The sequence below is a fragment of the Octopus bimaculoides genome, chromosome 3 (genome assembly GCF_046866305.1).
Source record: "Octopus bimaculoides isolate indiv1 chromosome 3, ASM4686630v1, whole genome shotgun sequence".
Classification (NCBI taxonomy): Eukaryota; Metazoa; Mollusca; class Cephalopoda; order Octopoda; family Octopodidae; genus Octopus; species Octopus bimaculoides.
This window is the reverse complement of record NC_142930.1, coordinates 166374249-166400172: the sequence shown is the minus strand read 5'-3', so window position 1 is coordinate 166400172 and position 25924 is coordinate 166374249. Positions and strand designations below refer to the sequence as shown.

Below are 25924 nucleotides of genomic sequence, written 5' to 3'. Positions count from 1 at the left end.
AAATCTTAACCCATTTGGGGATCTGCTAAAAACAGTCTCACTCCCGATTGTTCCTTGTATTTAAAGTGAATTGCTTATTTACATTGCATTTGCAGAGGCGTGTTTAACAATATTCAATAATTAAAGTTTGTCATTATTAGTTCTGGATAATTCTTGATGACATTTTAAGTCATAAATCGCAATTTTTGGACTACAAAAATATTGACTCTTTTGAAAACGTTTTTCTTTCTGCATTTCCCATCTATTATATCATTCCTTGATATTTCATACACATTTGCATTTGATACTATAGTTTCAAAATAACTAAAATGTTTATTATTGCAATTGAATAGAAAAGGATAAATATGCTTGCTTTTCAGCAATCCCCATTTGGGACTTTTTGAAAAATTTATCATAATTTCCAAAATAATTCACATATGAAAAAAATTTAAATACTTTATATTATTTTGACTCCTAAGACACCTGGAAAAGCCAAAATATATGGATAAAAAAAAACTTGGCAGTTAATACAAACATACACACACAGAGAGGCTTCCTGCAATTTCCATCTACCAAATTCCCTCACATGGTATTGATTGACCTCAGGCTATAGTGTAAGACAGCCAAGATGCTGTAGAGTGGGACTGAACCTGAAACCATACAGTTACAAACAAGAGAAGATTAAGAGAAATACTAACCAAATAATAAACCCTGAATTCTAATCCCTTACTTTCCTTTTTTGTCCGTGTTTTTAGTGTGTGCCCCGGGAACTTATGGTGTAAAATGCCGCAGCAAATGCATCTGTCAGAACAGTGCCGAATGTGACCCAGAGACTGGAGAGTGTATTTGTTCTCCAGGCTGGACGGGAGTTGGTTGTAATGAACGTGAGTAATAAACATTCTTTAACCTTTATGAGATTCTTATATTAAAATAACAACAAAATTGATTCCACTTTACCAGTTTTTGTCTGTAAATATTCTTGCTGTTCTGGTGGTCAGTTGACTGTATCGTTAACATTCCAGGCAAAATGTTTGACGACTTTTTGTCCATCTTTATATGCTGAGTTCAAATTCCACTGAGGTCAGCTTTGCCTTTCATCCTTTTAAGGTCATTACAATAAGTACCAGTTAAACACTGGGGTTGATGTAATAGACTTCCACCACCTTGAATTGCTGGCCTGGTTCCAAAATTTGAAACCAATTTTCTTTGTTTACATAAACCATTGCTGGTTTCCTTAGTTTCAGCTGTTTCATCAGAATTTGAAACTCTGTTACCGTTCCAATACCAACACAATGAAGACAGCTCCGATTTCTACAGATTTCTGTTTGAAAATTATTTAAATTAAAGCCTTTCATTAAAGTTCCATGTTAATTCGTTCCAAACACCAGATTAATAATGACAGTTATTTGACTAAATTCCTCATTATTTTCAAAATTTATTGAAACAAAAAGACAGAGAATATCATCAAAAATATAAAAGAGTTTGCTTGGAATATTTCAATTCTTATGCAAAAATAAATTAGTTTTATCTTGTCTCATTCGTTTATAATTATGATGCTAAATTAAAAACATTATTTTGTTCTTAAAATTTCCTTATCAATTAACAAATAATTGTGTTAATATTTTATGTTTTATGTTTCCTTTTAGTTTTCAACTTTTTATCTTTATTTTTATATTTACCAACATCATTTAATATCCATTTTCAATTCTGGCATGGAAAATGGATATTAAATGAGGATAATTTTATACATTGAATAAAAGAAGAAAAGCTCCAGGATAAACATCATTAATTCCATAATTACGTAACTGCAATACATAATTAATTAATTTGAGTTAAATTTATTTGAGAATTATGTTTATGTAAATTAGTAATAATTAGAATTCATTTAAATTATCTCAGTTATGTATTTATGAAATTAATCATGTTTTATTTCTTGAAACTGCTCAGGAGCACAAAGTAGGAACTAAATGTTTTTCTCCTTTTATTCGGAACATGTTGCTCTTTTTTTTTTTTTTTTGCTCTCTTTTTACTTGTTTCAGTCATTTGACTGTGGCCATGCTGGAGCACCGCCTTTGATCGAGCAAATCGACCCCAGGACTTATTCTTTGGAAGCCTAGTACTTATTCTATCGTCCCTTTTGCCGAACCACCAAGTTACGGGGGGCGTAAACACACTGCTATCGGTTGTCAAGCGATGTTGGGGGGACAAATACAGACACACAAACATATATATGACTGGCTTCTTTCAGTTTCCGTGTTCCAAATCCACTCACAAGGCTTTGGTCAGCCCGAGGCTATGGTAGAAGACACTTGCCCAAGGTGCCATGCAGTGGGAATGAACCCAGATTCATGTGGTTGGTAAGCAAGCTACTTACCACACAGCCACTCCATGTTGCTCTTTAACGATCATTTTAGCCAAAATGCAAGTCTGTCCCACTTGAATTTACTGCAAAGTAATAACATATTAAAGTTTAACAACCTGTTATTAATTGAAATCTTAATTATCATTTAACAAACTTAATTCTCATTTTTCTCGAGTGGCTGTGTGGTAAGTAGCTTGCTTACCAACCACATGGTTCCGGGTTCATTTCCACTGCATGGCACCTTGGGCAAGTGTCTTCTACTATAGCCTCGGGCCGACCAAAGCCTTGTGAGTGAATTTGGTATATATATATATATATATATATATATATATATATATATATATATGTATATATATATATATATGTATGTGTGTGTATATGTTTGTGTGTTTATGTTTGTCCCCCCAACATCACTTGACAACCGATGCTGGTGTGTTTACGTCCCCGTAACTTAGTGGTTCTGCAAAAGAGCCTGATAGAATAAGTACTGGGCTTCCAAGGAATAAGTCCTGGGGTCAATTTTCTTGACTAAAAGGCGGTGCTCCAGCATGGCCGCAGTCAAATGACTGAAATAAGTAAAAGAGTAAACCCTGAAATGATGCATATATTTGTCAACTCCTTTGACCCTTTTTACCATTTTATTGTATCTTATCTAAATCTACTGTAATTTCCCTTCTAGGATGTCCCCAAAACACATATGGCCCTGGATGTTCAATGAGATGCGCTTGTGAAAACGGAGCCTACTGTGACCACATCCATGGTGTCTGTATCTGTACAGCAGGTTGGCGAGGGAAGCTTTGCAACAAAGCCTGCCCCGAGGGCTTCTATGGCATTGAATGTCGAAAGAAATGTGAATGCAACAATGGAGCACAGTGTGACTACGTGACTGGGGTGTGCAGCTGTGCACCAGGATGGATGGGGAACAAGTGCACGACCCCTTGTCCAGAAGATACCTATGGAAAGGACTGTGAAGGGTTCTGTGACTGTCTCAATGGTGGGAACTGTGATGCTGTATCTGGAATTTGCATTTGCAAACCTGGATATATGGGCAGACAGTGTGAAAAAGGTAAGGACATGCTTATCTGAAACCTTATTATTATTATTATTCAGTAGTTTTATTTTTATCACATGCTTTCACTTCACTACCGAGCACAGCTCTGTGTGCCTTGGGTATGTGCTGTGGTTTGCTGTGATGCTTTTATGGTTACTGTATTGAATGTGTTTTGCGTAGGATGTGTGCAGTGCCCAGTAGTGCAATTTTCTGTATGTTATATATATTCGTAAGTCCTGGTGTTTTTGTTATGTATTTGTCTGAATATTTTTTTATTGTACCTAAGGCACCTACTATGATAGGAATTGTTTCTGTTTTTAGATTCCACATTCGAGTTACCTCTATTTCCAGGTCTTTGTATTTTGAAAGTTTTTCCATTTCTTTTAGGGGAAACGTTGTCATCTGCTGGTATTGATACATCATTTAGAAAGCATTTTTTTCCTTCATAATCTTTGACAACTATATCTGGTCTATTGGCCTTAATTTCTCTATCTGTGCGTATTGGCATATCCCAGAGTATGGTTGCTTTCTCATTTTCTGTGACCTTTTCTGGCGTGTGCCTATACCATCTTTTTTTCTGTTGTTATTCCATAGCATTGTCATAGCTTTCAGTGTATGTAAGTCCCAACTCTGTCGTGTCTGTGAATATATTCACCAAAGAAGAAAATTTAAAACATAAATATAAAAATATTGGATAAAAACTAAATCAAACCAAATTTAAATGAATTTAAAATATAAACATAAATGAAGAAGGTAAAAAGAGAAAATGAGAAAGCTGCTGACAATGTCAAAAGTTTTATAAAACCTTTGTATTTCAAACGCAAAGGCGCATCATCATCATCATCATCATTTAACATCCACTTTCCATGCCAGCATGGGTTAGACGGTTTGATTGGGGACTGGCAAGCCAGAAGGACACCTTTGCTCTCACCAATCACTCTGAGAATGTAGTGAGTGCTTTTTATGTTCCACTGGCAAGGGTGCCAGTCAGGAGGTATGGCATCGGTCACATTCGGATGGTGCTTTTTATGGGGAGCCAGTCAGGTGGCACTGGCAACGACTCACGCATAAAAGGTGCTCAAAAGAATCTGAGAAATGTCCAGTTATGCAGGTTCTGTAAACCCATTCAAATCCCCTAGGGAATTTGCACCTTTGCACCTGAAATATAAAGGTAAATACAAAACTTTCCACATTGTCAGAAGCTTTCTATTTTCTCTTTTTGCTGTCTTCAAGATTACAATACTTCAAGCAAACTACAACATTCTTATATAAAAGTTTGGACTTGTTATTTTTTTTAATATTTAAAACCCATTCTCTGACTCTGTTTTGTCTTATGGCATCTTTTTGGGGTTTTGTTCCAGCTTCTTTGAGGTAATTTATAGATTATACTGTACTTGATTCTGTGTTTTGAATAAATTAAAACAAAAAGTAGTTTAGATAATTTGTAGAACCATAGATAAAATGGTTTGTTGTATTTACCTATAACTTATCTTCAGTTACTATTCAAAATTTAGTCGTTTATCCTTCCTGGGTCAACATATTAACGTACCTGTCATATACTAAGGTCATTTAAACCAATTAAACTCCTCTGCCCACTTCCTAAAAATGTTACCTTGTGCCTAGCTAACAAATTATCATTATTGAATGGTTAAATAAGCTGTGGAAGCAATCAAACAGACAAACACAAAGTTCTTGTCTCTTAGTGTTATGTTTTAAACAACCTAAACTATGAAATATCCTCAAAAACATAATCGATATCTTTTATAGAGTAAAACATTATTAGAAAGATCAATAAAATTATTTATTCACAACACAAATAAAGACTCTCGTTAATTATTATTATTTGAAGACAATATCGGCAGCAGTATTTAGTCTCTTTTGGGTTCTTATCTTAAAAGACTCTGCTTTCTATTTTTCTCGTCCATAATAAATGAATTCGAGTAATACATTACAAAAGCGCGTCTTTTCTTTCCCCTAAAATCTCGTTTTGAAAGCTTTTTTCTGCTGAAAAGACAAAAACAAAACAAAAAATAGAATAATCCCCCTTGATCTTCAAGATTAGGTGAAGGGAAATAATGAAAAGCCAACAATTTACAGCGTGGAAGCTGTTTAGAAGCCATTTAAAAAATACATAAAAGACCGTTAGATTCACTTCAACATTTAAATTTAATTTGCCAAAATATTATAGTCGCTTTGAGACCTGATCACTGACAAAATTCTGTGGTGCATCAAAGGTTTTTGAAATTTACAAGGTGGAAGGTGTTTATAAGCCATTCAAAAACACACAAAAACCGTTAGATTCACCCTAACGGTTTTTGTGTGTTTTTAAATGGCTTATTAACCCCTTCCACGCTGCAATTGTTTTTGTTTCATCACACGATCTCAGATCAGGTCACCTTGCTATGCAAGTACATCTCCGTAATTTTGAAATTTAATATTTCGTAAAACTGTAATGTTGCTGAATAATTTTTTTAAAAATAGTTGTCAGAGAGAATGGTTTAATTCTCTTTCCGAAATCTGTTCTGGCTACGTTTTTTTTTTTTTCTTTTTCACCTTGGCCGGATACAACCACTACTCATGATGTAGCACTAGCAGTGGTGTTGGTGGTGAGTGACAATATTCCTGCCGAAAAAGACAGGAAACAGCACCAGGTGGATGTTAAGTCTTTTGTTCGCCTTGGTTGCAAGTTCAAATTCCTCTGCAGGCAGATACATGTTAACGACATCCATAAAGTACCATTCTGCAATTTAGTTAAAAACGACAACCAACTATTTAAGAGCAGTGTGGAATTTTAAATGTTTTATTTATAAGTTTCATATATCATCATCATTTAACTTTCATTTTTCCATGCTGGCATGGGTTGGGCAGTTTGACCAGAGCTTGTAAGCTGGTGAGCTGCACCAGGTTCCAGTTCAATTTGTCTTGGCTTCTATGGGTGGATGCCCTTTTATATATATATATATATATATATATATATATATATATATATATACACACGAGGGTGAGTCAAAAAGTAATGCCAGTTTGTTTAGTACAGGTATAATTACCAACACAGGAACATGTATCATACATCAAAATGAAGCTGGTCCTCTGTGGATCACATCTCAACTTCTCAACATAGTCACCGTTTCTCTCAATAGCAATGTTCCACCTTCGAATGAGAGCATGTATCCCTGCCCCGTAAAATTCTGTTCACTGTTCTTTGAGCCACTTCTTCACTACAGTTTTTCACTTCCTTATCAGTGGAATAATTTAACGCCTTCAGATTATCATCTCTTCGACCCCATGAAAGACCGTTTGAGAGGCAAACATTATTCCAGTGACGAGGAAGTGAAAACTGCAGTGAAGAAGTGGCTCAAAGAACATCATCATCATCGTTTAACGTCCGCTTTCCATGCTAGCATGGGTTGGATGATTTGACCGAGGACTGGTGAAACCGGATGGCAACACCAGGCTCCAATCTAATTTGGCAGAGTTTCTACAGCTGGATGCCCTTCCTAACTCCAACCACTCAGAGAGTGTAGTGGGTGCTTTTACGTGTCACCCGCACGAAAACGGCCACGCTCGAAATGGTGTCTTTTATGTGCCACCCGCACAAGCCAGTCCAGGGGCACTGGCAACGATTAGTCAACAGAATATATATATATATATATATATATACATACAAACAAACAAACAAGAGTTACGGAATGGAGTAGGTAAGATCCGGGTTACATATGTTTCATAGTGAGTGGAATCTCGGAAGTGGTAAATACCCAAGCGAAGTGTATACTGCAGGCTACTCTTCAGGCCAAGGGTTTCTTGATTAAATTAAAGATTATATTGTTGCAAGGAGGTACATGTTGACATATGGGCAATTCAGTCAGAATGTGTAGAGAGCAGAGTCAGGGAGGAGACTATAAATGTATAGAGAAATAAGGATTAAAGGAAGGAAAAAAAAGAAAATATATTATTTTGGTTTGGTTTAGGTTTGGTCTTATTCCTGACAGGATTTATGTGGGTAGCAGGTTACTACCTGTAACCTTAGGCATCCAGAAATTTCAGCAGTCTTTCAAGTGCTTAGAATCTTCCTGATAATCCTTGCTGTCCCTAAGAGACAAACTTTCTGTAGGAGCTCTGCTATTCCAGTCTTCCTCAGTTGTTTGTCTTTATGTTTGCTTGTTGTTCTCAACACACCAATTATTATTGACCTTTACTGTTCTCGTACTTCAAATTCTTCCTATTTCAAATTTTAAGAGATTGTATCTTTTTTTTCTTCCTCTTTCTTTACAATCCTGGAATCAAACAGACATGTTGACTTAATTAGTAAACAACTTCACTTATCTTTATCTGTAATCGTTATGTCTCGTCTATTATTTTCTAACTTCTTGTCCATTTGAATAAGAAAGTCCCACAAAATCTTACATTTCTCCGACTCCAGTCCTCTTTCAACTTGATGATTGTACCACGTTTCCAGCTTCAAATCCCTGATCGTGCTTCCATTTGTTATATTCTTCCTGTGACAACTTTGGGCATTCTGCCACAATGTGTTGCATTGTCTTGTTCCAAGTTTCACAGGCTCTACATTTTTCTGACACATTCTCTCCATATATATTTTTTGTCTCAAGTTGTTTGTTTTTATTGCTTGATCTTGGGCTGCTACAATTAGGCTCTCTGTTTCTTTTTTTAATTGCTCCTTTTTTAACCAAGCCCAGGATTTTGTTTCACACGTCTTCATTGGTTCTCCAAAATTGGCCATGCAGAGGTCTCTCTTCAATGTCTGGTATGCTCTCTTTGTATTTCACTTTTGTCCTTTTCTCCTATTACATGCTTCACCACCTGTTCTTTATTAACTGCTTTTAGTAGTTTTCTGTGCTTTTTCTTCCCATCTATGCACTTTCTTCTACTGCTATTAAGCCCCTTCCACCTTGGTCTCTCCTCAAATACAGTCAGTTGATATCAGCTTTCGGATGGTGGGCTCCATACATCGTTAGCAACTTCCTAATTTTTCTGTCAAGTTTCTTTACATCATTTTTGGTCTAATCTATTATTCCAACTACATATCTGATTAAGGGTATTGCTCTTGAATTTATTGCATCAATAAGATTTTTGGAATTCAGCTTTGACCACAATTGTCTTACTCTCCTTGTGTACTCTCTACTGGTAATTATTAATGTTTTTTTATTATTATTATTATTATTATTATTATCATTATTATTATTATTATTATTAAGGTGGTGAGCTGCCAGAATTGTTAGCACACTGGGAAAAATACTTAGTGACATTTCATTGATCTTAAAGTTCTGAGTTCAAATTCTGCTGGGGGTCAACTTTACCTTTCATCCTTTTGGGGTCAATAAAATACATACCAGTTGAACACAGGGGTTAACGTAATCGACTTTCCCCCTCCCCCGAGCTTGCTGGTCTTGTGCCAAAATTGGAAATAATTATTATTATTTTCCAAATCGTAGCTCAAACATAACTAATCCATGTTTGCTATTTATTATCAGTCTGCAGAGCTGGGTTCTTTGGAATCGGTTGCCAACAACGCTGTCGATGTCTAAATGAAGGCGACTGTGACCCTATCAATGGCTCCTGTAACTGCAAAAGTGGTTGGATGGGAAAATCTTGTGAAAAACGTGAGTTTGTTTGATTTTCATTCAAGAAATTGTTTTACCATTAATCCCATTGCCAGAGTGTTTTACTGTCATTAAATTATTATTATTACACCCTTGTGGCAAATAAATATCATCATCATCATCACCATCATCATCATCATCATCATTATTATTATTATAATTATTATTATTATTATTCTGAAAGGATGTTCCAGAAACACGTACGGCCGCAACTGTGAACAGCTTTGTCGCTGTGCCAATGGTGGAGACTGTAATCCAGAAACGGGAGAATGTAGTTGTGACGATGGTTACATTGGAAGATTCTGTGAAAACAGTAAGTTTTCTCTCTTCCTTTCTCAATCTATATGTATATATATATATATATATAGTGTGTGCATGTGTGTCATGTGGACATGTATGTATATCTATTCTACAGACATGGTATAAAAGACCTCTGTCTCTCTCTCCTTTCTCTCTGCCTATCTCTCTCTTCTCTCTGACTCTCTCATATTTTCTACCTTTCTCACTGTCTTTCTCTTTCTTGTTATCTATCTATCTATCTATCTATCCATCTGCCTCACTCTCCCATTTGTTCTCTCTATTTTTCTCCTTTCTTCTCTCTCTCTCTCTTTCTCTCCCCCACACATTTCTTTCCCCCTTTCCCTCTCATCTTCCCTCCTCATCATTTCCATCTCCAAGCACTTTGTGTGTGCATGCATGCGTGTGTGTGTGTGCATGCATGCGTGTGTGTGTGTGTGTGTGTGCATGCATGCGTGTGTGTGTGTGTGTGTGTGCATGCATGCGTGTGTGTCTGTGTGTGTGCATACCCCCACAAATGTGGGAGAAGAGGGATTAAATGATATGAGGAAGAGAGAAAGAAAGAGGTACAAATGAACTGGAGTGAGAGGGAACTGTATGAGGGAGGCAAAGTATGCAGGACATAGTAAGAATCTTATTTAAGGTGGCTCCAGCTGGCGGGGTCGTTGGCACACGAGACAAAATGCTTAGCGGTATTTCGTCTGTCTTTACGTTCTGAGTTCAAATTCCACTGAAGTCGACTTTGCCTTTCATCATTTTGTGGGGGATAAAATAAGTACCAGTTACGCGCTGGGGTCGATGCAAATGACTTACTCCCTCCCCCAAAATGCTGGCCTTGCACCAGAATTGGAAAACGGTAACTTGTAATCATTTATTTTCTTTCAGAATGCTCAAAAGGTTTCTTTGGGCAAAATTGTGAAAATAAATGTAAATGCAAGAACAACGCCAGCTGCCAACATAGGACAGGTCGCTGTTTGTGTACGACAGGATGGAGGGGAAGACACTGTGATAAAAGTAAGTTGCGAAGATACAATGCTTGCCATCCACCATTTCACTGATTTATTTAACCATCTGTCTAGTTATTTCTATGTCTATCTCAATAACTTCATCAGTCTGACACACATGGGCATGCCTCCTACAATGTCAGAAAACTGCACAGCTACCATGACAAACATTTTCTCACACTGAGTCAAGTACATCAACATTAACATCAACAGCAATATCAAAATCAAATCAAATGGAAATTGTAGTTGTGAGCCCTGTGCTGGTAGCATGTAAAAAGCACCATCTGAACACGGCCGATGCCAGTGCCGCTTTGACTGGCTTCCGTGCCAGTGGCACATAAAAGGCACCATCCGATTGTGTTCAATGCCAGCCTCCTCTGGCCCCTGTGCTGGTGGCACATAAAAAGCACCCACTACACTCTCAGAGTGGGTGGCGTTAGGAAGGGCATCCAGCTGTAGAAACACTGCCAGATCAGAGTGAGGCCTGGTGCAGCCTCCAGGCTTCCCAGACCCCAGTCGAACCATCCAACCCATAGGCATATGATACTGTGGTGCCAGTTTGCCGCCATATATACACACACACACACACACACACACACACACACACACACACACACACACACACACACACACACACACACACACACACACACACACACACACACAAATGCTCACACATGCAAAAAATTTATTAATACATTGTCTTATTTTTGTCTTCTTTTTTTTCCGCCACAGTCTGTATTCCAGGGTTTTTTGGTGAAGGATGTTCCAAAATGTGTAAATGCCATAAAGGTGAACCTTGTGACCATATTACTGGCAAATGTAGTTGTCCACCTGGGTATACAGGGCACGGCTGTCATCAAAGTAAGTAAAACAATATTTATTAATTCTGCTTCAAATGGGGACATTTCTCTCATAAGTAATATAGAGGTCTCAATGGGACTACTTGACCTGCATGAAATAACAGCTATGTCACCCCCTCATATCACACCATATTGTATTTGTGGCACCTTGGGCAAGTGTCTTCTATAGCCTCATGGTCCTACATGGGAGATGCCATAACTAAACATTTATAAACCATTGTGCCGGTGCCACATAAAAAGCACCAGGTACACTCTGCAAGGTGGTGGAATTAGGAAGGGCATCCAATTATAGAAATTGTGCCAAAAGCGACAATTAGAGCCTTGGCAGCTCTCCAGCCATACCATCTCCTGTCATACCATCATGGAAACCGGACATTACATGATGATGATGATGAATATGGTATATGCATGGTAGATGACGGTATCTCTATTATCATTGAATCAACATCATTAGCTAAAATTCCGTTGTTTAATTGATTAAAGAAGAAGAAATGAGACAAAGTTTGTTGGTTGAGAAAAAAAAACAATTTAATTAATTTAATCACAAATTATGAACTAATAATTTACCATTTCTTTAATCTTTTCAATTGTCTTTTACTTTTGCAGCATGTCCACCACGCACCTATGGTGCCGGATGCAAGAAGAAATGCAACTGTGGTCGGAAGTCAGTCTGTGACCATGTTACTGGCAAATGCACCTGTAAATCTGGACGGAAAGGCAAAGATTGTAACCGAAGTAAGTGGAATAATTCCTACAATTTTTGACACCGAAATAACAGCATGGCATCATTGCATTACACACACACATATACAAGCATGTATACACTTTTGCTCTCATACAAACATACAAATGATTGTGAAATATTCCAGGACAAACAGCATGAGTAATTTTGGTTTTCCTGTTTGGTAAACTAAACCATTCTTTGTAAAACTGCTTTGCTAGATATTTTCTTGTAAACTCTTTATTTTCATAATTCCCTTTGAGTCATTCACAAGTAAATTCTTTGTTTGGACAATTTATTAATTTAATGGAACTGATTGGCATTAGGAAGTGCCATGGCAGAAATAGGATGTAATTTTGTCATTCATAGCCATTTGTCTGGACAAGAAAGACATTAACGTAAAAAGAGGTAAGTCAGGTCAGGTTGGAGCCAGGTCAATCGGTCAGTCAAATTATATATAAAAAGAATTGAACATTCAACTAAAGGACCACTTTACTTTGTTGTAGAGGGAATATTTATTTACTTTTAAAAGGAAAAGGTGAATAGTGACTTTGAAGTTGTACCATGCTTGCTTTTGTCAGAGACAAGCATGGGGAAACTTCAAAGTGTCACTGTCAACATTTTTCCTTGTAGAAGTTTCATATATACATATATATACGTGTGTGTGTATGTATGTATGTATGTATGCATTAGGCAACGAGCAGGACAAGAAGACAACACAAGAGGAACAGGTTTTAACAAATCTATTAGTTAAATGTAAATAATACATTTCTAAATCTCTCAGAGATTTATGCAGTAGTGATGTGATAAAGTAGTTGTATGTTGTCAACTTAATGTGACAGTCCCATGGAAGGGAATAATACTACTGCTATTTAGCCCTAGGAAGCAGCACTGCTTCCTGTCGGCCTTGACACATTTCCTGTGTCCTTATGTTTACAAGGGGGAGACAAGCACCTCCACTTAGCTAAGCCTGCATCCAGAGACATGTTTCTGAGTCCTTGCTCGTTATCAGTCTATTGTTGATTATTAAAATATTCTGCTAACCATTCAAAGCAGTTTTCCCCAAGCTTTTTACTGATGGAAAAGCCTTGAAATCTATTCCATATCCCAAGGAACCCCCACATAAAAATTGTTAATACTGGTACTAATCCTCTCCTTCCTACTTCATAAAGTTTAAATTCGTTAGAGATTAACTGAACCAGAAAACTATCTTTGAATGGTTTGGTACTTCTAAATTCATCTGATGCCACACAGACAGTTCAAGACATTTCTTAACGTCACTTCATAATCTTCAAAGTGATTATGGGTCCAATATAGGTTGGCAACCTGGCAGAACCTTTAGAATTCCTTGCAAAATGCTTAACAGCATTTCATCTGTCTTTACGTTCTGAGCTCAAATTCCACCAAGCTTGACTTGGTGGAATTTTATCGAGCCTTTCATCTTTTCAGGCTCAATAAAATAAGTACCAGATGCAAACTGGGGGTTAAAGTAATCGAAATGTCAGGCCTTGTGCCAAAATCTGAAACCAATTATTAGTCAATATTAATGAACTAATTATAAATCCACATTCTCTTATTTAACCATTAGTGTATATATTATTAGCTAACTAAACTAATTAATCTATATTCTATTAGTTAATGATTAAACAGTATTTTATTAGCTAACCACTTGTCTATATTCTTCTAGTTAACCATTATTAACCAATTGTCCATTCTCCCAGAATTCTCATAAAACTGTTTTCTCCTTTTCTTTCCTTTTCCTATTGACCTGCTTTTTTTTTCTTTTATAAAAGCTTTGTATTTTTGAACTCCTTCTGCTGTAGAGTGTATATAGAACTGGTTGTGGTAACATGGAGATCTATGAACTGAATGTTAGCCAACACATCCCCATTATTAATTCTCTCTCTTCCATCCAGACCACCACCAATGACAGCGTCTCTGTTATTACTTTCTCCACCCTGTCACAATAATAAACCTGTTCCTCCCATTAAATTGTAACTTCTCTCGACAATTACCTTAATCATCTCTCTCCCTCTCTCTCTCTCTCTCTCTCTCTCCCCCATTTAATCGTGGAAGCCCTTTAGTCTGGTAATTTACAAAGTGGTCCCACTAATGCTTGTACCATGAGAAAAGCTATGAAGCAAATACACAGAAATGCACTTTGTAAAGTATCTGGTGTTTGGCAGGGCATCCAACTATAAAAACCATGACAAGACTGAAATATTGGAGCAAGATGTAGACCTCTCAAGCCAAGTGAGACCGTAGTCGTGGCACATAAAGAACACATACTACACTTGAAGTGGTTGGCGTTAGGAAGGGCATCCAGCCATAGAAACCTTGCCAAATCAGATTGGAACCTAGTGCAGCCCCCCCCCCCATTTACCAGTTTTCAGTCAAACTATCCAACCCATGCCAGCATGGAAAGCAGACAATAAATGATGATGATGATGGAGTTGGTAAACTAAGTACCAGTGGAGTACTGGGGGTCAATCTAATCGATTTTACCCCATCCCTGATATTGCTGGACTTGAGCCAAAATGTGAAACCAATATTTTACCATGCATTTCCTGTTCCTAGAAGTCACAGACCAAACTCTTTGCAAGCCCTCTCCTACCACTTCCCTCACAAGAACATGGTGTTGCTACAAGAACATGATGTTGCCACCATTTGGACTCTGCATTAACTGCCTTTCATGATACAAACTCTTTCTTTTAAACTGGTCTCAATTAAAAACCTTCCATCAAAATCCATGTAAATTTAGGTTCCAAACACCAGATTAATAACAACAAAATTCTTTTACTTAAATTCTTTGTTATTTTCAAACTGAAACAAAAGCAGTGGATTTTAGCAGAAAAATAGTAACATTAGCCTCACTTAGTAAAGCTTTGGGCAAAAGGATCACATATGACCCCTACCAGTTCCAAACCCTATGAAATGACATCCAATTCATAGAACTCCATAAAGTAATTATATAATATGTTTTTCCTGTTCTTTTAATATTTCTTGTGTCTTTTTCTCACTTTTACGTATGTTTTTTTTTTCCTCTTTTCTAAACTAAGTGTATTGTAATGGTTTTGTATGGTTCCTACCTTGAAAAATTACAACCTTTATTCATGGACTTCTGACCCTCTAACCTAAAAACAATCTACCTACCTACACACACACACACACACACACACTATCCATTTTGATTTGCTTGCATGGCTGAGCAAAAACTTGTCAAGGCAGATTTCTTACAGCTGGAAGCCTTTCCTGTTGCCAACCCTCCCCTGTTTCTTAAAAAAGGTAATATTTACCCATGACATGTTTTTCTGAGTGAGGTATAACCAGTAGCTGTACAACATAGTAAAGTATATTTGCCACCTAAATGTGACTAACCCTTAAGGGTCAATGCTACTGTAGCTTGTAGCACCAGAAAAATAATTCCAGGCTAAAACAATGATACTTTTTGGCAACTAAAGGTTCCAAACACATATTAAACACTGTTCAATATTTTAGAAATGAGGAAGTCTGTACATTATTTACATTGGACGGATATGAATCCTCATCTTGTTTGTTGTTATGACAACATTTCACCTGATTTATTCTCCAGCCTTCATCAGGTGTTCTGGTAGGATTTTGAACCCAGCCCTGGGTTCTCATTCCTAAGGTTTTTTGGTTTTTTTGCTGATATTATTATTATTATTATTATTATTATTTATTCAAAGCACTGCCCATGGGCATATAACCTAATAGTTAAAAGCATGGGCTACTGACCCCAAGATTGCAAGTTCAATTCCAGGCAGTGCCTTGAATAATAATAATAATAATAATAATACGCCTTACCAGCACATGTGCCGGTGGCATGTGAAAAGCAACATTCGAGTGTAGTCATAGCCAGTGCCGCCAGACTGGCTCTCGTGCAAGTAGCATGTAAAAAACACCTTTTGAGCAAGGTTGTTGCCAAAAGCACCTGACTGACCCTCATGCCGGTGGCACATAAAAGCATCCACTACACTCTCAGAGTGGTTGGTGTTAGGAAGAGCATCCAGCTGGAGAAACTTTGCCAGATCAGATTGGAGCCTGGTGCAGCCTTCTGGCTCACCAGTCCTCAGTCAAGTCGTCCAACCCATGCCAGCATGGAAAGCAGATGTTAAACAATGAATAATAATAATAATATCAAAAAAATACCTTAGGAATGAGAACCCAGAGTTGGGTTCAAAATTCTACCAGGACACCTGATGAAGGCTGGAGAGTAAATCAACCGAAACATTGTGATAACAATGAAGAAGATGAGGACAAATATCCATCCAATGTAAATAATGCAAATAATGTACATATTAAACATTTTAAAAGACTAATAGATATTGAAAACTGATCAAGTTAAAACTCCTTTTGAGGAACATTGAAACTGTTACAATACACTCCTTGCTTTGTTCAGTAGTGATGGCCATGTTTCTAAATACTGTGTTTCTTTCCTCCTTTAACTCTTACCTAATTCTATTTAACGCCATGTATAATAACATTACATACTTGCTTATATTTCATCGTCTCATTTGTGGATCCATGTTACGGCTTGTTTGTCAATTCTTCTACCTGTGGCTTGGTCTGCTGGATTCCAGACATTCTTCTGACATGAAGGAATTAAATTGTCTTCTTTTTCAACTCTCTCTCTCTCTCTCCCTCCCTCCCTCCCTCTCTCTCTCTCTCTCTCTCTCCCTCTCTCTCTCACACACACACACACACACACAGCTAACAAACTCTACCTGCTCTGAAATTGCTTTGAAAGCCTTACACTTGTCTTTAAATTCGTGAAAGGCATTAAAACATGCTTTGTGCCTTCAATCTTCTTAACTCAATATTAACCCTATATTTCCTCTCTTAATCTAATATTATCTCAGCTGTCCCCTCCCAATCCAATATTAAATTCTCCATCTCAACCTAACACTAACTTTACAGAAAATTCAAGAAATATTTTTCTGGATAAAAACAATTATACACTTTAATTTTTAGCTTTTACTTTGTACCAACAAAAAAAAATACACCTCTTCAGACTTTTTGGTAGAGCAAAATAATTACATGTCACATGGTAAATACAAGAAAGAAGTGGAGTAGAATTCAAATAAATAACAGATCTTCATTTACGAAAAAGTGAAGACTAAGTTTACTGAAGCGTGAATGTGAGGATGTTAATAAGTAGAAGGTTGTGGTCATTGCCAGTGCTGCCTGACTGGCTCCCATGCTGGTGGCATGTAAAAAACACCATTCAAGTGTGGTCATTGCCAGTACCACCTGACTTGCCCTCCTGCAGGTGGCATGTAAAAAGCACCCACTACGCTCTCGGAGTGGTTGGCTTTAGGAGGGGCATCCAGCTGTAGAAACATTGCCAGATCAGATTGGAGCTTGGTGTAGCCTCCTAGCTTGCAAGTCCTCAGTCAAACCGTCCAACCCATGCCAGCATGGAAAGCAAATGTTAAATGATGATGACTATGATGATGAAGGAAATAGAATCAAAATACAGACAGAATTTAACAGTTAGGGAGAGAGAGCGAGAGAGAGAGAGAGAGAGAGAGAGAGAGAAAGAAAGAAAGGAGACAACTTCAGCTATGCCTACCACTGATGGTTAACCAAAAATGGCTCCCAGACTACTTCACAAAAATAACTCCTGTCACTATGTTGTAACTAAAATGTCATCTGCATCAGATTGCTGCAATTACAACTTTCCCCCTTTAACCTAACACTCTAATTTCCGCTCTTGCCCAATATTACCTCCATTTCTTCTTTCAGCCTCCCACAGGATTTGCCTCACTCTAAATTTGTCTAATTCTTAATTGTCTCCCATTGCTACAATGATTGCCTCTCTTGAACCTTGGAGTCCCTGGTTATGATACAAATCAATTTCTCTGGACTATAGATATTTCCTTAATGAATAGGCTGCTGGCGGTTTTAACATATAAAGGTTTAGGTGCAGGCATGGCTGTGTGGTTAATAAGTTTGCTTCCTAACCACATGGTTTCAGGTTCATTGCCACTGTGTGGCACCTTTGGCAAGTGTCTTCTACCATTACCCAGGCCAACCTTGCAAGTGAATTGGGAGACAGAAACTGAAAGAAACCAATCGTGTGTGTGTGTGTTGTGCTGAATGTCTTTTCAATATGTTTGGAATGTGACCAGCTGTGTGTTGATGGGTGTGTATGTTGTGATGAATGTCTTATTGAAGAAAGAATTAGGGTTTTCCATTGGGTTAGATGTATACTTTTGAGTGTCTCCACTTTTGTGTATGTGTGTGGTCAGCAGCTGTGTGTGTGTGTATGTGTGTGTTTTGACATAGCAGGATAGTTGTAAACAAGTGTCACAATCATACAAGCAGGGTCCTTCATTACTTTGTAATTTTGTTGAGGCAGTTACTGATGAAGTCAGTTCTGAGAATTCTTTGTAGTGTTTGTGGATCTATTGAATGATTATGTTATGTTCTTCACCTTATGTTCTTCAAGGTTATGTACTTCACAATATCTTGTCACTGCCAGACAAAGCCATTCTGTGAAAAGTTCTGTGATGACTCGAATATTCTTTATTGATTTACAAATCACAGACTGATGCATTTTGACATTTCCCTCATTAGTCATGAATTCCCTGATATTCTACTCGTTAATCATGGTGTAATTGAACCATAAACAAGCATTGGCTCCCACGTGGAATTTCCTAAAACATCTCCATCAAATAATAATGTTAAATAGGGGTTTTTTCTCCACCCATCTGAAACCCTGAAGCAATTTTTCTTCTTGGAAGATGGAAATATTTTGTGACATTCTTTTCCAAAGACAATAAAAAACCTGCTTTGTCTCCATTGAATCTAAATTGGTGAGGGGAGCTGTCACATTCAGTGACACTCTTAAAAACCTCGGGGCCTGTATTTCCCTTCCAGTTACACTTGGCACTTTTCCTTGTTGTGATGAGTCAAACTTTGTGTGTATGTGAGACTACAAATACATAAATGTGACACACAGTTTCTTACATACAATTATCATAGCAATGTAATGATACTCAACTGAAAATATCGTTGGCACTAAACGGAGAGTACTAAGCAAATACTATTGTATGTTATTGAGAGCTAGTGACTTAATACCATTTCGTAATTTTAACTAAAATTCAATTTCACCAGAATTTCTAAGGAAGATTAATTCTACTCACTAAGACAAAGAGTTGTCTCCCATCCACTGACAGTTGCTGATTCTTCATGTAACTTCAATTTATCACCAGCATCATCATTTAATGTTTGCTTTCCATGCTGGTATGGGTTAGATGGTCTGACTGGAATTGGTAAGCTGGAGAGCTGTAGCAGACTCCAGTCTGATTTGGCTTGGTTTCTACAGCTGGACGCCTTTCCTAACGCCAACCACTTCAAGAGTGTAACGGGTACTTTTTACGTACCACTGGCACAGGTACCATTTACATGACACTGGCAACAGCCATGACTATAATTTCACTTGGCTTGATGAGTCTTCTCATGCACAGCCTATCTCCAAAGATCTTGGTCACTTGTTGTTGCCTCTGTAAAGCCCGACATTCGAAGATCATGCTTCACTTCCTCGTCCCTTGCCTCCATGAGGCCCAACATTCAAAGATCATGCTAATGTCAATGGTCACAATTACAATTTCACTGGTGTCATTTACAAGACACCTGGATGTGAATGGTTTGTAATGGTTGGAAAGAAATGAAAGGAATATGATACCATACTCCACTATTAGATGGTGAGATGTGTAAAGGATGGAAAGCAAATGAGACTAGAGAAAAATGGATAGAAGAAGAAGAATTAAATGGAGTTAAAGAGAGAAGACTATAGTGCAGTGGTTCCCAACCTGAGGTCCATGGATCTCTGGTGGTCCGCAAAGGCATTACCGGGAGTCCGTGAACTAAATTCAAAATTTCTGACTGGCCCCTGTGTCGGTGGCACGTAAAAAGCACTATCCAAATGTGATCAATGCCAAGCTGGCCTGACTGCCTCCTGTGCCAGTGGCACATAAAAAGTACTCTTGGAGTAGTTGGCGTTAGGAAGGGCATCCAGCTGTAAAAACTCTGCCAGATCAGATTGGAGCCTCGTGCAGCCTTCTGGCTTTCCAAACCTCAGTCAAACCATCCAACCCATGCCAGCATGGAAAATGGATGATAAACGATGATGATCACACACACACACACACACACACACACACACACAGATAAGCATATTAAAAGAGGTTCATGGGAAAACTCATTTAAATATAAGGATTGGGAACCACTTTTGGGAACCACTGCTACAGTGCTATGACCATGTGATGTGTATGGCAGATGCCAGTTGTATGCCATGTGGTAGGTGCTTTGAGTGGAAGAAACATGGAGGAGACCCAGGAAGGAATGGGATGAAGGGGTAATCATTCCAAAGGAAATGATAAGGGACCTTATCTTGCTGAAGAGGAACCATTCAAATAATGCAAGAATTAAAAAATGGATGTATAAATGGTGACAGGAAATAAGATGTAAAATATTAACATTTGGGTCTCCCTTGACCCTTATTTTATATAATACTGGTCTCCTACTCTCTTCATTACTCTCTCATCTATCACTTACTCTATCAATATTATCATCATTATCGTCATTTATGTCTGCTTTCCATGCTGGCATGGGTTGAACAGTTTGGTTGAAGGCTAGCAAACCAGAAGGCTGCACCAGGCTCCAATCCGATCTGGCAATGTTTCTACAGCTGGCTGCCCTTCATAACACCAACCACTCCGAGTGTGTAGTGGACACTTTTACGTGCCACCAGTATGAGGCCAGTCAGGCAGTACTGGCATTGATCATGCTTGAATGGTGCTCTTTACGTGCCACCAGCAAGGGAGCCAGCCTGGCAACACTGGCAACAACCACGCTCAAATGGTGCTTTTTACATGCCATGGGCATGGGACCAGTCAGCCAGTGCTGGCATCAACCACACTCGAATGGTGCTTTTTACGTACCATAGCATGGGAGCCAGTCAGGTGGCACTGGCATCGACCATGCTCAAATGGTGATTTTTACATACCACTGGCACAGATGCCAATCAGGTGGCACTGTCATCGGCCACAATGACAACTTCACTTGCCTCAACAGGTCTTCGCAAGCGCTCCCCCCTTCTCTCTCCCTTCATGTCACCTGTATAACAAGGATGGATATCACACTGGATTTATCCACAAGCAATCCCACTTCTTTCCTCCTGGTTCTCTCGCTCTCTCTCTTTCCCACTACTCCCACCCTTATCACTCATCTCTCCAACTCTCTCACCTGCATCAATCTTCATCCCTACATCTCTCATATCATTCCTTCTATCACACATTTTTAAGACCCATCACTCACCCTCTATCGCTAGCACTGCCTACCATCTCTTTCTCCCCCATTGTTTTCCGATCTCCAGTTCTCCCTGTTCTGTCACCATGTCTCTTCTATTACTCTTTCTTGACCTCTCCCACCCACCCTTCATACAGTTCATGCTGTTTCTATTCAATTTCCTTACCAACAATCGTCATGTAGCTGTCAATCACAGATTTTATCTCTCTCTAAGGCGCAAACGTGCGCGGTGCCGGGCAGGAGCATCCATGACAACCTCCATCTGATGCGCTACATCATAGAGAGGGTAGTTAAGGAACCTGGCATGGGTGGGGCCCTGATCAATTTAGATCAATCGAAAGCTTTCGATAGGGTAGACCATCAATACTTGGAGGCTGTCCTCATAGCAGCCGGCTTCGGTCCCATTTTCCGCGGCTGGATGGCTGCCTTGTACAGAAGCATCCGTTCGGTTGTTCGCGTCAATGGGCATCTATCAAGACCCTTCGACATTGCACGTTCGGTCCGTCAGGGATGCCCCCTCTCGTCGCTTCTCTACGTGTTGACTCTCGAGCCACTACTGCGGAAGCTGGCGACGCTGAGGGGCATCCCGCGAGAGTTGGGATGCGGGACGAGCGTGTCGGCATACGCGGACGACGTCACCATCATAGTGTCTAGCCAAAAGCACATCGAGCTTGTCGGCGAGACACTGAGAGACTACGAAGCGGTAACGGGAGCAAAAATCAACCGGGATAAGTCAGTGGGCTTGCGGCTCGGCACCTGGAGAAGCAACCCCATGCCGTCAAGTAGCGCCTCCGTCGTGGGACGTTGGACTGACGGTCCGGTTGAGATGCTCGGGGTCTGGTTTGGTCCAGACCTCCAAACGGAGAAGAACTGGGACGAGATAACGAGAAGGGTGGCCACTCTAGCCCGGCAATGGGCCGAGAGGAAGCTTTCCCTGAAAGGTCGGGCGGAGGTGGCGAACACGTACATCGCGTCCGTCATCTACTACCGCCTGACCGTCGTTCCTTGTCCCGACCCTACCATCACCAAACTGGAGCGCATCCTCTTCCGCTTCTTGTGGAAAGGAAGCGTTCCGATGGTTAGGCGATCCGTTTGCTGCCAACACCTGTTAAAAGGAGGACTGGGCATGCCGTGGTTGATGATGCGCAGACACGCGCTGAGACTGCGACATCTCCGGCTCTACGTAGACAGCGGTGAACAGGTGTGGTCACCGTTTGTGCGGCGCGCTTTCCCGCAGCTCGTCTCCATGACCGAACTGCAGTCATGGATCAAGAAGAGGCCGAGGAAGGGCGAATGGCACCGCGAGTGTCGCGCTGCTCTTCGGCAACTCCAACAACCCGGGTCAACCTTGAGCGACTGCATCACAACTAACGCATTCTATAGTGGATTAGTGGAGGGAAGGTACGACGACGATCTCGGGGCGAACCTGGGCGTCGACGAGGAATACCTGACCCGCCTGTTTAAGACGACCTTCGGGCCGGGACCTATGGACAACTTCCAGAGATCCCTGGCCTGGCAGTGCTATCGAGAAGCACTACCCGTTCGGGATAAGCTCTACAGGCATGGCTCGAGAAACACGGGGCCGACCTGTCCGAGATGCCGGCAGAGCGACGAAACCGTTCTGCACGCACTCGTACAGTGTCCCACCATTTCCAAGCTGTGGGCTTACGTCGAACAACTGCTATCGCGTGTGGGACGAGTCGGTCTATCAGCCGAGTCTATCGTGAATATTGTCGCGCCTCCTTCCTTTAAACGGGAAGGAAGAGCTATTTTCATCGTACTTGTGGCTATGGCGAAAGAATGTGTATGGTGGACGCGTCTGAAAGGTCTAGAGACAAAGACTTTCCTCTCTGGGCAATCTCTCATCAACTTCTTCAAGTATCACCTGAAGAGGAAGTTGAGAGTAGAAAAGGAAGTCTTGTCTAGTGAATGCTTCAAAAAAAGATGGGTGAATGTAGCAAGGATGGCACGTGTGAACGACGGAGCCATCTTGAGCATAACCCTATGAACAAGAAAAAAAAAATAAAACAAAAAGGCAAAAGAGAGTCACTTACTGTTATAGTTTCTTCAATGAGAATATTGACCAAGGTTACCGTGGTCTTTTCCGTGGGCTTTTCCTTCCACGGCTAAACCTAAACTGTCCTCCCCTCTTTTTACACGAGAACATTACTGTGTGATACACGATCCCTATTGATCGGCCTTTCCTTTTCTTTTTCTTTCGATCCCTTTTGATCGAACTGCCCCTTTTTCCCTTCCTACGATCCCTTTTGATCGACACCACCAATTTTTTTTTTTTTTTTTTTTTTTTCCTTCCTCCCCCCTCCCAAAAAGAAAAGCTCTACATTGTATTTGTCCCATCTTCGTTGAGCCCTGTGTGGCTAATAAAAGAAATGTATCTCTCTCTCTCTCTCTCTCTCTCTCTCTCTTTCTCTCTTTCTCTCTCTCTCTCTCTCTCTCTCTCTCTACTTTTTTCCCTATCACATAATTGCTCAGGTTCTCTTTCTCTCTTGGAGATGAGACAACACTAGTGCAGATGAATGAGCAAAGACAACATAGGATAAAGAGGACTATTAGTCTTGCCTGGGACAAGGCAACACCATTAGTGCTGGTGCCACAATAAAATGCTCTCAATATATTCGATAATGTGGTTGGGGATAGAAAGGGCAACCAGTAACAAGGGTTACACTCAAAGTTAAACATACAATCAATTTATGGTCTTCTGACCTATCTGGGGTTGAGAAGTAATTCCAAATAAAATGGACCTCAACCATAAAATGATCTTATATATCCTTAGCTCATTAGTTTACTACTTTTTCACTAAATACCCTACATGGACAACATTTCAAACCTCTTACCTTTCTGTTTTAACTTTGGTCAATCCTTGATGTAAGAAAAGGTCTTTGATCTTCCAGCCAATCCACAGATGCTTTTGTTCCCATCCCTTGAAGAAATTATGTAGAGTCAACATTATGACTGACATCCACACTACACAAGCAATATATATATATATATATATATATAGATAGATATTATTTATTTAAAGGTTACAATACATGTATTTAAGCACTACTAATAGTTTCATATGTTGAGAAATACTCAAACATATTCTTCAGATGCAAACCACATATCATAGTTTGTTATGATATGTGGTTTGTGCCTGAAGAATCTGTTTGAGTTCTCTCAACATATGAAACTATTAGTAGCGCTTAAATACATGTATTGTAACCTTTAACTAAATGATATTTATCTCTCACCAGATGGAGTAGTTTTTTAATTGAGTTTTCTATCATGGAACAGTACATTTTATATATATATATATATATATATGAAGTACAAGCAGCTCTCGTGTAATAAATATTGTTAAATACATATACTAACGTATATGCTTTGTGTATATTCTGGACATACCAGCTCATGATTTTAAATGCCATGAGCATATAAGTCGCACTGGCTAGCTGACTCACCTTCAACCCAGGCAGGTAGGTGGTGTTGATTAGCTACAAAAATGGTGAAACATTGATGTCTATCACTCCCAAATGGGATTCAGGGTGAGTTATCTCACCTGTTCATGGTTCTAAGGTGTTTTAACACTGACGACACATGAGTTATATACTCCACTACGCCATTGCAGCCACCGGAAAATACACAAAGCATATACATTAGTATATGTATTTAACTATATATATATATTGCTTGTGTATGTGTGCATTTGAATTGTGTGAAAACTGTTCTTGCTCTCTGCATGTACTAACCAACTCTTCATTGGCCTGTTGTATGCACCTTCTGTGGTTGGTAAAGGTAAAACATTTAAAATCAAGAGGAAAATGAAGAAACAGAAAACGGCCAAAACAACACCAAGTCCTGAACTTCACGGAGGTAATTATGAGTGAGATCCTCTTGTAAAGAACGGTTAAGAATGTTCCTTAATGGATTGGCTAATAACGTTCAGAACTGAAAGACAAAATTTTCAATGAATTAATTATTTACCAAATTAAACTGTCTCAAAAGCATTTTCGTTAAGATGAGAAATTTTCAAACCATAACATTTTATTTTTAGAGTGTGTGTGTGTGTGTATTTACAATATTTATAAATACACTATTTACCTCATCTGTAGTGTCATCATTGTCGTCATCATCATCATCATCCTTTTAACTTCCACTTTTCCATGCCTTCATGAGTCAGATGGATTTCATCAACACTGGTTTTCTAAGGTCAGATGCCCTACCTGTTGCCAGCACTCACCTGTTTGCCGTCAAATTAATATTTCTTCATAGCTGGACATGTTTTCATGGAAGACTGGAATCAAAAAACATCATTTGTATGTCGGTGATACTAATTTATAACCCATCGCATGATGTCTACAGACAAGGATAGACACACACACACACACGTATATCACCATCACCCTCATCATCATCGTTTAACATCCGCTTTCGATGGAGCTGGCTAGCAGGGATCTGTCCAGACGCCAACTATCTGTTTTGGCATGCTTTCTACAGCTGGATGCCCTTCCTAATGCCAACCACTTGTGAGCTGGGTACCTTTTACGTGCTGACGGCACAGGTGTTTATATGGCACCGGTATATGTGTGTTTCTTTTTATTGCCCACAAGGGGCCAACATGGAGGGTATATGTGTGTTAACACAGCCCCAGCACAGATGCCTTTTAAGTGGCACTGGCACCTGTGTAGAA

General features: G+C 39.2%; 1 protein-coding gene across 4 annotated transcripts in view; it reads left to right on the top strand.

The window, feature by feature from the left end:
* The window catches only part of LOC106867633 (uncharacterized), a 274630-nt gene that overhangs the window by 229883 nt on the left and 18823 nt on the right, over positions 1–25924 (top strand). For 2 of the 4 annotated variants that reach the window (XM_089349991.1, XM_089349992.1), the window contains 8 exons: positions 735–863; positions 3021–3407; positions 8882–9010; positions 9195–9323; positions 10193–10321; positions 11047–11175; positions 11781–11909; positions 25030–25107. In XM_089349991.1, coding sequence (XP_089206117.1) covers positions 735–863; positions 3021–3407; positions 8882–9010; positions 9195–9323; positions 10193–10321; positions 11047–11175; positions 11781–11909; positions 25030–25107 — 1239 coding nt within the window. The remainder of the gene's footprint in view (positions 1–734; positions 864–3020; positions 3408–8881; positions 9011–9194; positions 9324–10192; positions 10322–11046; positions 11176–11780; positions 11910–25029; positions 25108–25924) is intronic. The other 2 variants (XM_089349994.1, XM_089349993.1) reach the window with 1 other exon arrangement.